General features: G+C 33.9%; 3 protein-coding genes and 1 pseudogene across 4 annotated transcripts; all 4 read left to right on the top strand.

The window, feature by feature from the left end:
* The first annotated feature begins 127 nt into the window (after nucleotides 1-127).
* Nucleotides 128-1,149, top strand: LOC131850962 (3-oxoacyl-[acyl-carrier-protein] reductase FabG-like). The gene has a single exon (XM_059201381.1). The coding sequence runs from the start codon at nucleotides 337-339 to the stop codon at nucleotides 1,099-1,101; it is 765 nt and encodes a 254-aa protein (XP_059057364.1). The 5' UTR covers nucleotides 128-336; the 3' UTR covers nucleotides 1,102-1,149.
* Nucleotides 1,150-2,352: 1,203 nt separating this feature from the next.
* LOC131850960 (uncharacterized) lies at nucleotides 2,353-7,019 on the top strand (annotated as a pseudogene).
* Nucleotides 7,020-7,116: 97 nt separating this feature from the next.
* On the top strand, nucleotides 7,117-7,761 carry LOC131850967 (dihydroanticapsin 7-dehydrogenase-like; the record flags this gene model as incomplete). The annotated part of the gene is made up of 1 exon (XM_059201385.1): nucleotides 7,117-7,761. A coding segment is annotated over one exon (570 nt), but the record flags the coding sequence as incomplete, so codon positions are not given.
* A 1,182-nt stretch (nucleotides 7,762-8,943) lies between these two features.
* LOC131850959 (uncharacterized) lies at nucleotides 8,944-13,440 on the top strand. Of its 2 annotated transcripts, XM_059201378.1 has the most exons (6): nucleotides 8,944-9,102; nucleotides 9,198-9,251; nucleotides 9,738-9,797; nucleotides 11,017-11,070; nucleotides 11,652-11,705; nucleotides 12,322-13,440. In XM_059201378.1, the coding sequence occupies exons 1-6, from the start codon at nucleotides 9,055-9,057 to the stop codon at nucleotides 12,943-12,945; spliced, it is 894 nt and encodes a 297-aa protein (XP_059057361.1). In that variant the 5' UTR covers nucleotides 8,944-9,054; the 3' UTR covers nucleotides 12,946-13,440. The 2 variants fall into 2 exon arrangements, with proteins under 2 accessions (XP_059057361.1, XP_059057362.1); XM_059201379.1 differs by lacking the exon at nucleotides 11,652-11,705.
* Nucleotides 13,441-14,618: the final 1,178 nt, after the last annotated feature.

Here is a 14,618-nt window from a genome sequence, read left to right as displayed (position 1 = left end):
TGCCTATTAAGATACCATGAATGGTTATAAATGATCGTATTCTATTTTAGACTAATATCCGAATAGTACTCTACTATAAGCTAGAATCCAAAAATATTAAAAAAACTAACCACGAGTGATGTCAACTGTCAAGTTCATTTCAAGTGCAAAAGAATTTGATAACAATTCAAATCGAGTCAAGGCCTCTAAAAATAAGTTAATTCTATAAAGTGTTAAAGTAAACAACTTGTAGTTAGTTCTAGTTTCGTACTACAGAGAGATTGATCTAAGGCACAGAACAAATTCATATACATACGGAGTATAACTGTATTTTTGGTAGCAAATAGAAACAATAAAATGAATTTTGCTGGCAAAGTAATTATAGTCACCGGCGCCAGCTCGGGTATCGGAGCCGCCACAGCCGTATTTTTATCGAAACTGGGCGCAAAATTGTCTCTAACAGGAAGAAACGTGGACAACTTGTCGAGGACCAGCAAAGAATGTGGGAGTACAGCGAATATACATTTAATTCCGGCAGACCTGACCAAAGAAAAAGACATCGAAAACATAATAAATAGTACTGTTGATCATTATGGACAACTAGATGTATTAGTGAATAACGCGGGAATTTTAGAGACTGGAAGCATAGAGAATACGTCTCTAGCTCAGTATGACAGACTTATGAATACAAATGTACGCTCAATTTATTATTTAACAATGTTAGCAGTTCCTCATCTTATTAAAACTAAAGGTAACATTGTTAATGTATCAAGTGTTAATGGAATTAGATCGTTCCCTGGTGTTCTAGCATACAATGTGTCTAAAGCATCAGTCGATCAATTCACAAGGTGTGTAGCGCTGGAGTTGGCGCTAAAAGGCGTCAGAGTGAATGCTGTTAATCCAGGTGTGATTCTGACTGAGTTACAGAAACGCGGAGGTTTGTCCGATGACCAGTACCGTGCGTTTTTGGAGAGGACCAAGGAAACACATGCATTAGGACGTCCAGGGAAACCGGATGAGGTTGCTGCTACAATAGCGTTCTTGGCTAGTGACCTTGCAAGCAATATCACTGGTGCTAGCGTGCCAGTGGATGGTGGACGTCATGCTATGTGCCCCCGTTAAAACCTCATATCTGTCAATAGGTCCTTACTAATCAATGTTGAGCAAACTTTATAGTTTAGCAAATTTCTGAAAAATAATTTATACTCAACATTATTTACAAACAATGCTTAGCAAATTTCTGAAAAATAATATATACTCAACATTATTTACAAAAATGAATTTAAGTGTTATTATGTAAATTAATTTTAATGCCATTGCTTGACATTGATGAGTAAGAACTACTTTTGCAAATACTAATTGCAAAATGTGCCTTTAAATTAGTATATAAGAATATAGTTGATATAATCCATTGTTTGTTAATTAGATATTTAGATTTGTTTTTTATTTTTTTATGCAATATTGTATGTTAACTGAGTTATATACTTAATGTTTGGAATTGTGTCTGAATAAACTCATTTTTTTAAATTCTAGTATAAGTATGCATTTTCGGTGTAATCTATTCTTTGTTTAGATCTTTTTTGTTTTTTTATTGAATATAAAGTATATAAGATGTGTTTGTTTTATATTTTTACATAACATATGTACATGTCACTAATATTAAAGCTGTGAAAGTGGATTTGAAGAGAGTTATAGAAAACCTTTAATAAACAGAGTATCACGAATATTTAGTGATAACTGTTAACTGTGACAAAGATAAAAGTTTCTTTTTAGTAAGATAAATAAAATTTCTAAAATCAGCAAGTAGACTAAGTTACTAATTGTCATAGGAGAAAAAGTCCCGTCAAAATCGGTATAGCCATTTAGCAAAAGTAGACAGACAGATGAAATTTATAAAAATAATATAAGTGACATTTACTAATCTGTACAAGTGACATGTACAGATTATCTTCATCTATTTACCTGTTTACAGGTAAATAGATGTCTCATTTTAGTAGGACTATGTAATATTATGTAATCTTGGTAGGACTAATAAGTAATTTTGTTATTATTTATTATGTATATAATATACGTATACATTACATAATTAAATGTAAGTTAGTATAAATAACAATGGATAAATCTGTAATCCCAATTTAGTTTTTGAGCTGTACGAAAGGGAAAGAATACTTTATAACGAGATCTCATTATAGAATTTTCCACTGCACTGTTTGTTTGACCCTTGACAGTCAGACGTTCACGATCTTGATATTCAGGTAACCTTTGTACTAAAAATCATCCCAACTATACGACATAAAATTAACTTAAAAAATTGGAACGATTGAAAATCATGCAGGCATGGCTGTATGGATACAGATCCCTTTGCCTTTCTGTTAAAAACAAAACAAAATAAAATCGAAGTTCTGGAAAATTGAAAATTGAAGCCGAAGATTGAAGAAAATGGCCGGTACATTTTGATTCCCATCGTTATTTTAATTGGTTGTAAGCAGTTGTTAAATTCGGTAATAAAATTAAGTTTCGAAATTGACATGGAAAATAAGAAAGCAATGGATAATACAGATCCTTTCGTTCCTATAGTAAGTATATGTTTAATTTATTTATTTTAATGCTGTGGATTTTAATAATATTTTATTGCGATAAACATTTAATTCTATTTATAATATATTTGCAGGCAAATTCCACTGAAGGCACAGAAAATGATACAATAATGGACGACAATATAACCGTATGTATTTTATATTTATTGGTAACTTTTAATTACATAAATAACTATTCGTAAATAAAGAAGTTAATATTTATTTTTTTATCTTATTATTAACACGCGATATTTAGTACAGGCTCATGTGAGAACTTTAGAAATTTTAGTACAAAATGGAATGATTTTTATAATTTTTTAATGGATGGTATTGGAATGTTGTACTTGAATGCGCTAACGGTATACGCTTATATACGGCGGGGCAGAGATCAGGTCAGTTAGTCCATCCTGACAAAATCACAAGGAATATATAGCAAAGCAATAATTTCCAGAGGAAACCACATGGAGCTTGCCTACTTTCTTTACAAGAAATAAAGTTTATTCAGGTCTGTGAATAATATTAAACAGTATTTTAGAAAAATTGTCAGTATGTTGTCCTCACAACTTACTAATTATTTATTTACATTGCGTTACAATGTAATATTAATGTTTTTGTTATACATTGTTTTAGTTGGAGTCTTTGCTGGGTATTCCTGATAATGCTACTGTAGAAGAAGAAGATGGTGGAATGGTATGTAGTCATTTTTATCTTAAACTTTTATACTTTGTACCAAGTTGTCTGGATAGCTCTGTATATTTCAGCCATCAAAATGTTTGCTTTGTAATCTGTATTTTTTCCAAGCAGAAGAGGAAATTCCATAACATATCCTATGTGGTTGTAACCCAGGCTAAACCAGGGGGCAAGGGTATTGTTAGTATTACCCCATTACTAGCAATGTACCATGTCAGGTTGACCTCCATGCGGTTCCCCCTGGAAACCATCGTGATAAATTCTTGGTGCATTTGTCACAATGGGCTAACTGACCTGACTTCATGCTCATCTTATCATCCTCCACTGGTGCCCCGCCAGCGTAAACCGTTAGCACAGGCGGGAGCACCATTCCATTATCATCCATAAATATGGACCAGTTATGCAGTAGATCGAAGAATCTGGAAAGCTATAACAGCTATATGTCCAGCAGAGTGAGCTACTATACGCTGAAATATCTGCAGATTTTGCCAAGCTACACAACCTATGTGGTTGTAGCCCACACATGCATAAATGAAATATCTTTGGAAAGTATTAATCAATCATGAGATAAAAACCATCGCTCCTAAATATCCCACAATTCTTGTCCCTGACGGGTCTAGGTAGCGAGATTTGAAAATGGGTGATGTGTGTGTCATAATAGATCTATGCAGGTTGCAGTCCTATAGGTCTTAGCACCTGTGTTGCTCCTAGGTACTACTAGCTACTCTCCCATGTGCTATCATTTCCGAAGAATACAATGCAATGCCTCTTAACTTGTAATTTCACTGTCAATTAATCAATATACTAATCTACCTATACCCGTCAAGGACAAGAATTGAAGGATATTCATAGCAGTAATGGTTTGTGGTTATGGTTGGTGTGTTGATATACAGAAGGAGTGATATTAATAAAAGATTGAATATATGACGGTGTATATAATATCAGAATTAAAAATAACAAATAATAATTAATTTAACAAATTATTTAAATCAGTAATTTGCAAGCGAATTAATTTGACATTTTGACAATATACTTTTTATTAAATGTGTTTTTGTGTTATATGGCTAGTTAATGCAAGGAGGTTGGTAGCCTACAGGTTTTTATCTCCTCAGGTTTGAGTATATACCTTCCAAAGAGAATATTTAGTTTATGCATGAGTGGGCTACAACCGCACAGAATGTGTTGTGGCGTTTCCACTTCAACTTGGCAAAATTTGCAGATTCTTCAGCATACATTATCGTTTGCTGGATGTCTACATTTTTATTTCTGCTGCATGACTGGACCAGGTTGGCCCTGCTGTCTTCTTGATGTCGTCCGACGATTTGGCAGCTGGTCTACCTACGCTTCTGCTTCCAATCCTAGATTATTATTATTCATTAGTGTGAATAAACATTTAATCTCATTTCTTGCAGACACCACCACGGGATGGTAATGAAACTCCTACAATGACCGAGGAGACTTTAGGAGTATGTATTACTTATTTTGTAACTTTATCGTCTATCTGTAGTTAGTTTAGTTGTTTAGATTTTAGATGATCTCACTATGAGCAATTAATTAGCTAATAATTCAAATTTTGTAAATGTAATGCGTCATTCGCACTCACCTAAGACCTCGAGACTACCCCGGAGTTTTTGGGTAAGAGTACTAAGTATCCTAAGCTATTGGATAAGAACACCACACTCCCTCTTATTACCAAGAGTGTGTGGGATTTTTATCCAATAACTCGATACCCAATAGCTCTGGCGGGGGCCGATATTTTTCCACACGATTAAAACGGGCTACGAGGCACAATATGTACAGCTTAATCTAACTTCGGATCCAGTGCTATATTTAGAGTTTGTTCATTTTTTTCATTATATTCCCAAAGTCCCCCTATAAATTGGGAGGGGTCTTAGGGAGGGACTTACCGTGTGACGATATTTTTATTTTGCCCTGAGCTGTAGAGACATTTTAATGCGAATAGTGTTGTATGCTATCTTTTATATAGAAGCAAACGAGGTCGCAGGTAACGGCTAGTGTTTTGTTATTAGCATGTATGTGTCAGTATTTAGTATTTATGTTGTAATATTTCGAATTCCAGGCACCACCGTTACACATATCCGAAAACGCGACACTAATTGATAAAGGTCTGAAAGTATGTTTACTTTTGATATGTTTATAATGGCTAATTGAATGGTGATGGTTTAATGCAATAAGGAGTATAGCGAGCGTAACTAACTTACTTTCTGATGGTCGTGGTTTAGAATACTGCACTATACAAACATTTATGTTTGTATAGTTTCTATTACTTTATGTATCTGTGTTTATATGATTTAGTGGGAGCAAATAATCTGCATGTTCTGTAAACTTCCAAATCTAATACAAATATTTGTTTTGAAGTATCTTTTAATAATCATTGCATGGTTCTATAATCTTCCAAATATTAGTTTGTATTCTATTGTTTTTCGTTTTACTTCTTTGTTTTTTCCAGCATGTTTTCTATCTCTCGCACTGATCTCATTATTCGTTTGTTTCTCTCACTTGCTTTTTCTCTCTATCACACATATCTTTTTCTTTTCCTATTTACTTGTGTCACTCACACATCTCTCTGTTTCATTCACACACCGTTCCATTTCACGCATCAACCTATCTAATTCCACATGTATATTACATATGTACATTAATCTGCTTTAACAAATTTTGGCTATCTGAAATGTCAAGATTATAATTTATTGTGTAAAGTAGTATTAAGTTATTGCTTTTTCATTCCAGTTATGTCCATTGTGTCAATCTGGAATCAAGTTGTTCTTCATAAACTTCAATGAGAAGATGCTCATGTGTGAGAACACGGAGTGCGAGTTTCCATTCGGGTACGAGGACCTGCAGTTCTACAAGGAGGACAATGAAGCTGAAGTCGATGATGAAGTGGCCAGTATACGGAGCAAACGAACACTGGACGACCGTTCATCTTCGGCGACCTGCTCGGTTGTCTCTACTGCTGCATGGACGGATATATAGAAGTTGATATCGAGCATACGAAACTGACGATGGCCAGTTCGAAAGCAACACATACCAGAAGAAACCGAAGAAGGTCGAAGCAGAGAAAGATAAGGAGAAGGCAATATTGAAGAACGTAGAAGATATAAAAGAGTTGAATAAAGAATTAGTGACCATAGATAATAAGCAGAAAGATCAGCGAATACAGAATCAGAAATGGATAAAGAATTTGATGAACAAACAAACAACGTCGGGGATTTCGTTACTGAAGCCGGAGGAAATGATGGCATTGAAGGAACAAGAAAAACTGAAAATTGATATAGATACTAGCGATGCAAATGGTATCTCGCATGTGAATGTGCAAATTATAAGTCATGATGCAAAATAGGCTACTGGTTAGCTTAAATTTTATGATATGGAGCCTAACTAGTCTTATGTTATACTTAGTAGTATGTATCTCTTTTTATATACACATATATAAATATATGGCAATATAATAAGGAGTTTTATATCACTCAATTTCTAGTGTAGTTTTGAAATTATTATGGTTATTGTTATATACGAACTAGGGATGTTATGGATATGAAATATCGGATACGGATAGGTTTCGGATATAGGAATGATTGTTATACCGGATACGGATATGGATATGAAATTATTTCGGATTATCCGTTAGTTTCGGATAATTTCGGTTACGTGTATTAATTTTTTAAAGAATTCCAAAAGTATTCAAAATTCAAAAATCATTTATTCATGTAGGACATTTTAGCCGCTTATGAACGTCAAATTTTTACATTATTATTTTATTTTTCCCTACCGTCCAGTTCGGTATATAGATCCAATTGAGACGAACTGGTAAGAAACTCAATTGAATTACTTTTACAATTGAAAAGAAAAAGACATCGAAAACATAATAAATAGTACTGTTGATCATTATGGACAACTAGATGTATTAGTGAATAACGCGGGAATTTTAGAGACTGGAAGCATAGAGAATACGTCTCTAGCTCAGTATGACAGACTTATGAATACAAATGTACGCTCAATTTATTATTTAACAATGTTAGCAGTTCCTCATCTTATTAAAACTAAAGGTAACATTGTTAATGTATCAAGTGTTAATGGAATTAGATCGTTCCCTGGTGTTCTAGCATACAATGTGTCTAAAGCATCAGTCGATCAATTCACAAGGTGTGTAGCGCTGGAGTTGGCGCTAAAAGGCGTCAGAGTGAATGCTGTTAATCCAGGTGTGATTCTGACTGAGTTACAGAAACGCGGAGGTTTGTCCGATGACCAGTACCGTGCGTTTTTGGAGAGGACCAAGGAAACACATGCATTAGGACGTCCAGGGAAACCGGATGAGGTTGCTGCTACAATAGCGTTCTTGGCTAGTGACCTTGCAAGCAATATCACTGGTGCTAGCGTGCCAGTGGATGGTGGACGTCATGCTATGTGCCCCCGTTAAAACCTCATATCTGTCAATAGGTCCTTACTAATCAATGTTGAGCAAACTTTATAGGTATAATTTATACTCAACATTATTTACTATGTTTAGCAAATTTCTGAAAAATAATTTATACTCAACATTATTTACAAACAATGCTTAGCAAATTTCTGAAAAATAATATATACTCAACATTATTTACAAAAATGAATTTAAGTGTTATTATGTAAATTAATTTTAATGGATTGCCATTGCTTGACATTGCTGAGTAAGAACTACTTTTGAAATTGCAAAATGTGCCTTTAAATTAGTATATAAGAATATAGTTGATATAATCCATTGTTTGTTAATTAGATATTTAGATTTGTTTTTTATTTTTTTATGCAATATTGTATGTTAACTGAGTTATATACTTAATGTTTGGAATTGTGTCTGAATAAACTCATTTTTTTAAATTCTAGTATAAGTATGCATTTTGGGTGTAATCTATTCTTTGTTTAGATCTTTTTTGTTTTTTTATTGAATATAAAGTATATAAGATGTGTTTGTTTTATATTTTTACATAACATATGTACATGTCACTAATATTAAAGCTGTGAAAGTGGATTTGAAGAGAGTTATAGAAAACCTTTAATAAACAGAGTATCACTAATATTTAGTGATAACTGTTAACTGTGACAAAGATAAAAGTTTCTTTTTAGTAAGATAAATAAAATTTCTAAAATCAGCAAGTAGACTAAGTTACTAATTGTCATAGGAGAAAAAGTCCCGTCAAAATCGGTATAGCCATTTAGCAGAAGTAGACAGACAGATGAAATTTATAAAAATAATATAAGTGACATTTACTAATCTGTACAAGTGACATGTACAGACAGGTAAATAGATGGCTCATTTTAGTAGGACTAATAAGTAATTTTGTTATTATTTATTATGTATATAATATACGTATACATTACATAATTAAATGTAAGTTAGTATAAATAACAATTGATAAATCTGTAATCCCAATTTAGTTTTTGAGCTGTACGAAAGGGAAAGAATACTTTATAACGAGATCTCATTATAGAATTTTCCACTGCACTGTTTGTTTGACCCTTGACAGTCAGACGTTCACGATCTTGATATTCAGGTAATCTTTGTACTAAAAATCATCCCAACTATACGACTTAAAATAAACTTAAAAAATTGGAACGATTGAGCAGGCATGGCTGTATGAATACAGTTCCCTTTGCCTTTCTGTTAAAAACAAAACAAAATAAAATCGAAGTTCTGGAAAATTGAAGCCGAAAATTGAAGAAAATGGCCGGTACGTTTTGATTCCCATCGTTATTTTAATTGGTTGTAAGCAGTTGTTAAATTCGGTAATAAAATTAAGTTTTTGAAATTGACATGGAAAATAAGAAAGCAATGGATAATACAGATCCTTTCGTTCCTATAGTAAGTATATGTTTAATTTATTTATTTTAATGCTGTGGATTTTAATAATATTTCATTGCGATAAACATTTAATTCTATTTATAATATATTTGCAGGCAAATTCCACTGAAGGCACAGAAAATGATACAATAATGGACGACAATATAACCGTATGTATTTTATATTTATTGGTAACTTTTAATTACATAAATAATTATTCGTAAATAAAGAAGTTAATATTTATTTTTTTATCTTATTATTAACACGCGATATTTAGTACAGGCTCATGTGAGAACTTTAGAAATTTTAGTACAAAATTGAATGATTTTTATAATTTTTTAATGGATGGTATTGGAATGGTGTACTCGAATGCGCTAACGGTATACGCCTATATACGGCGGGGCAGAGATCAGGTCAGTTAGTCCATCCTGACAAAATCACAAGGAATATATAGCAAAGCAAATATTTCCAGAGGAAACCACATGGAGGTAGGCTTGCCTACTTTCTTTACAAGAAATAAAGTTTATTCAGGTCTGTGAATAATATTAAACAGTATTTTAGAAAAATTGTCAGTATGTTGTCCTCACAACTTACTAATTATTTATTTACATTGCGTTACAATGTAATATTAATGTTTTTGTTATACATTGTTTTAGTTGGAGTCTTTGCTGGGTATTCCTGATAATGCTACTGTAGAAGAAGAAGATGGTGGAATGGTATGTAGTCATTTTTATCTTAAACTTTTATACTTTGTACCAAGTTGTCTGGATAGCTCTGTATATTTCAGCCATCAAAATGTTTGCTTTGTAATCTGTATTTTTTCCAAGCAGAAGAGGAAATTCCATAACATATCCTATGTGGTTGTAACCCAGGCCAAACCAGGGGGCAAGGGTATTGTTAGTAATGTGGACCCCATTACTAGCAATGTACCATGTCAGGTTGACCTCCATGCGGTTCCCCCTGGAAACCATTGTGATAAATTTCTGGTAAATATGTCACGATGGGCTAACTGACCTGACTTCATGTTCATCTGAGCATCCTCCACTGGTGCCCCGCCAGCGTAAACTGTTAGCGCAGGCGGCACCATACCATTATCATCCATAAATATGGACCAGTTATGCAGTAGACCGAAGAATCTGGAAAACTATAACAGCTACATGTCCAGCAGTGAGCTACTATATGCTGAAATATCTGCAGATTTTGCCAAGCTACACAACCTATGTGGTTGTAGCCCACACATGCATAAATGAAATATCTTTGGAAAGTATTAATCAATCATGAGATAAAAACCATCGCTCCTAAATATCCTACAATTCTTCCCTGTCCCTGACGGGTCTAGATAGTGAGCTTTGAAAATGGGTGAGCATGATAGATCTATGCAGGTTGCAGTGCTACAGGTCTTAGCACCTGTGCTGCTCCTAGGTACTACTAGCTACTCTCCCATGTGCTGTCATTCCCGAAGAATACAATGCAATGCCTCTTAACTTGTAATTTCACTGTCAATTACTAATCACTACCTACACCCGTCAAGGACAAGAATTGAAGGATATTCATAGCAGTAATGGTTTTTATCTATATAATATCCAAATCAACTTATTTAAATCAGTAATTTGTTAATTTGACATTTTGACAATATATAAATTGTGTCCTTCCAAAGAGAATATTTTAGTTTATGCATGAGTGGGATACAACCGCACAGAATGTGTTGTGGCGTTTCCACTTCAACTTGGCAAAATTTGCAGATTCTTCAGCATACATTATCGTTTGCTGGATGTCTACATTTTTATTTCTGCTGCATGACTGGACCAGGTTGGCCCTGCTGTCTTCTTGATGTCGTCCGACGATTTGGCAGCTGGTCTACCTACGCTTCTGCTTCCAATCCTAGATTATTATTATTCATTAGTGTGAATAAACATTTAATCTCGTTTCTTGCAGACACCACCACGGGATGGTAATGAAACTCCTACAATGACCGAGGAGACTTTAGGTGTATGTATTACTTATTTTATAACTTTGTCTATCTGTAGTTAGTTTAGTTATTTAGATTTTGGATGATATCACTATGAGCAATTAATTAGCTAATAATTCAAATCTTGTAAATGTAATGCGTCATTCGCACTCACCTAAGACCTCCAGACTACCCCGGAGTTCTTGGGTAAGAGTACTAAGTAATCCTAAGCTATTGGATAAGAACACCACACTCCCTCTTATTATCAAGAGTGTGTGGCTCTGGTGGGGGCCGATATTTTTCCACACGATTAAAACGGGCTACGAGGCACAATATGTACAGCTTAATCTAACTTCGGATCCAGTGCTATATTTAGAGTTTGTTCATTTTTTTCATTACATTCCCAAAGCCAACCTAAAAATTGGGAGGGGTCTTAGGGAAGCACTAAACGTGTGACTTTATTTTTGTTTTGCCCTGAGCTGTAGAGACATTTTAATGCGAATAGTGTTGTATGCTATCTTTTATATAGAAGCAAACGAGGTCGCAGGTAACGGCTAGTGTTTTGTTATTAGCATGGATGTGTTAGTATTTAGTATTTATGTTGTAATATTTCGAATTCCAGGCACCACCGTTACACATATCCGAAAACGCGACACTAATTGATAAAGGTCTGAAAGTATGTTTACTTTTGATATGTTTATAATGGCTAATTGAATGGTGATGGTTTAATGCAATAAGGAGTATAGCGAGCGTAACTAACTTACTTTCTGATGGTCGTGGTTTAGAATACTGCACTATACAAACATTTATGTTTGTATAGTTTCTATTACTTTATGTATCTGTGTATATATGATTTAGTGGGAGCAAATAATCTGCACGTTCTGTAAACTTCCGTATCTAATACAAAAATTTGTTTTGAAGTATCTTTTAATAATCATTGCATGGTTCTATAATCTTCCATATATTACTTTGTATTCTATTGTTTTTATTTTATTTCTTTGTTTTTTCCAGCATGTTTTCTCTCTCTCGCACTGATCTCATTATTCGTTTGTTTCTCTCACTTGCTTTTTCTCTTTATCACACATATCTTTTTCTTTTCCTATTTACTTGTCTCACTCACACATCTCTCTGTTTCATTCACACACCGTTCCATTTCACGCATCAACCTATATAATTCCACATGTATATTACATATGTACATTAATCTGCTTTAACAAATTTTGGCTATCTGAAATGTCAAGATTATAATTTGTTGTGTAAAGTAGTATTAAGTTATTGCTTTTTCATTCCAGTTATGTCCATTGTGTCAATCTGGAATCAAGTTGTTCTTCATAAACTTCAATGAGAAGATGCTCATGTGTGAGAACACGGAGTGCGAGTTTCCATTCGGGTACGAGGACCTGCAGTTCTACAAGGAGGACAATGAAGCTGAAGTCGATGATGAAGTGGCCAGTATACGGAGCAAACGAACACTGGACGACCGTTCATCTTCGGCGACCTGCTCGGTTGTCTCAACTGCTGCATGGACGGATATAGAGAAGTTGAATCGTGCATACGAAACTGACGATGGCCAGTTCGAAAGCAACACATACCAGAAGAAACCGAAGAAGGTCGAAGCAGAGAAAGATAAGGAGAAGGCAATATTGAAGAACGTAGAAGATATAAAAGAGTTGAATAAAGAATTAGTGACCATAGATAATAAGCAGAAAGATCAGCGAATACAGAATCAGAAATGGATAAAGAATTTGATGAACAAACAAACAACGTCGGGGATTTCGTTACTGAAGCCGGAGGAAATGATGGCATTGAAGGAACAAGAAACCGCTTTCGGGGAACTGAAAATTGATATAGATACTAGCGATGCAAATGGTATCTCGCATGTGAATGTGCAAATTATAAGTCATGATGCAAAATAGGCTACTGGTTAGCTTAAATTTTATGATATGGAGCCTAACTAGTCTTATGTTATACTTAGTAGTATGTATCTCTTTTTATATACACATATATAAATATATGGCAATATAATAAGGAGTTTTATATCACTCAATTTCTAGTGTAGTTTTGAAATTATTATGGTTATTGTTATATACGAACTAGGGATGTTATGGATATGAAATATCGGATACGGATAGGTTTCGGATATAGGAATGATTATTTTACCGGATACGGATATGGATATGAAATTATTTCGGATTATCCGTTAGTTTCGGATAATTTCGGTTACGTGTATTAATTTTTTAAAGAATTCCAAAAGTATTCAAAATTCAAAAATCATTTATTCATGTAGGACATTTTAGCCGCTTATGAACGTCAAATTTTTACATTATTATTTTATTTTTTCCCTACCGTCCAGTTCGGTATATAGATCCAATTGAGAAGAACTGGCAAGAAACTCAATTGAATTACTTTTTTTTTTATAGGCTATTTTATTTACAATGTATTTTTATATAGGTGTCTATGTCTAACATTAAATGAAAATTCAGTGCATGAACAACTATTGCCATGCACACTCGTCATTCAAGTAATCGTTTAGTGAGTAATAGGCTTTGCTCAGTAAATATGATTTAACAGATGTTTTGAATTTATTTAAGAGTAATTCCAACATATCCAGACACATTCCAGTATAATCCAAAATGGCTAATAAGATGGTTACATAATGTATCTCAATTAGGCTCCGTCCCTATCCGATATTCGGTTACGGTTACGAAGCTCCCTAACATCCCTGATACGAACATACATCGCATATAATGTCGATAGATGGTATGACAACACTATTTATTCTTATAAATTATACAATACGATAAGTCAAGTTTACATTTTAAATATTAAATTAGAATCTTGCTTGAAAGACAAGAGCTTAGTAATTGTAAAGTTAGTAATTAGTAAATATCTGAAGTTTAGTTTCTACAGATGATAAATTGGTTTGACAATTTGTTAGATATAGTATTTTTTACGTAAATGGTCCCGCAGGATGGGTAACAGTTTTATATTTATGTTTTATTATTACTATTATATTTACATTTATTGTACCATACTTGGCTCAGTTACCCCTCCGATCGATCCCCCGTCCAATTCAAACGGGGATCGAAATGACGACAGCCTGAGCCGAGGTTCGAACTAAAGTCATATCCGTCAGGCAGGAGCTGGCCTTCAGCCGCTCTATAAGACCTTCCGCGGGTTTGGAGTGCCATCTGCACTCGCCCCCTAAGATCCGGTGAAGCTGTAAAGGCCAGCTGCGGCCAACAGCATTAGAGTAGTCAACAAAAAAACTTGCTCAGTGGAAGCATGATTTTGTATTTTTTTATGTATAAAGTGGAATAAACAAGGATACAACATTTTCTGAGAGGCTGATGGTCTTTTATTTATTAAGTTTCTCATTTTATATGCCTAAATATATGTTATTAATAATGAGTATATATCCAACACCGATCGACATATTTCTTATACTTTTTTTAATTCCATAGATTACTGTTATTTTTTAATTTTCGTGTTAATATAAAGTGCTCCAGTCAGCTCGTGACCACGGCTAGTGCAAACTAGTCGAAACATCGAGAGAGGTAAATACCTTTATTTGCCATAAAATTATTCG

The sequence above is a fragment of the Achroia grisella genome, unplaced genomic scaffold (assembly GCF_030625045.1).
Source record: "Achroia grisella isolate CSIRO2021 unplaced genomic scaffold, CSIRO_AGI_Agris_v1 utg780, whole genome shotgun sequence".
In the NCBI taxonomy this organism is placed as follows: Eukaryota; Metazoa; Arthropoda; class Insecta; order Lepidoptera; family Pyralidae; genus Achroia; species Achroia grisella.
This window is presented reverse-complemented; position numbering and strand designations above follow the sequence as displayed.

Bases quoted from the DNA above. Each gene is read 5' to 3' on its own strand.
- LOC131850962 (XM_059201381.1), top strand. From the start codon at position 337: ATGAATTTTGCTGGCAAAGTAATTATAGTCACCGGCGCCAGCTCGGGT.
- LOC131850959 (XM_059201378.1), top strand. From the start codon at position 9,055: ATGGAAAATAAGAAAGCAATGGATAATACAGATCCTTTCGTTCCTATA. The intron at 9,252-9,737 runs GTATGTATTTTA...ACATTGTTTTAG, and splicing joins TAATGGACGACAATATAACC to TTGGAGTCTTTGCTGGGTAT. The intron at 11,706-12,321 runs GTATGTTTACTT...TTTTCATTCCAG, and splicing joins TAATTGATAAAGGTCTGAAA to TTATGTCCATTGTGTCAATC.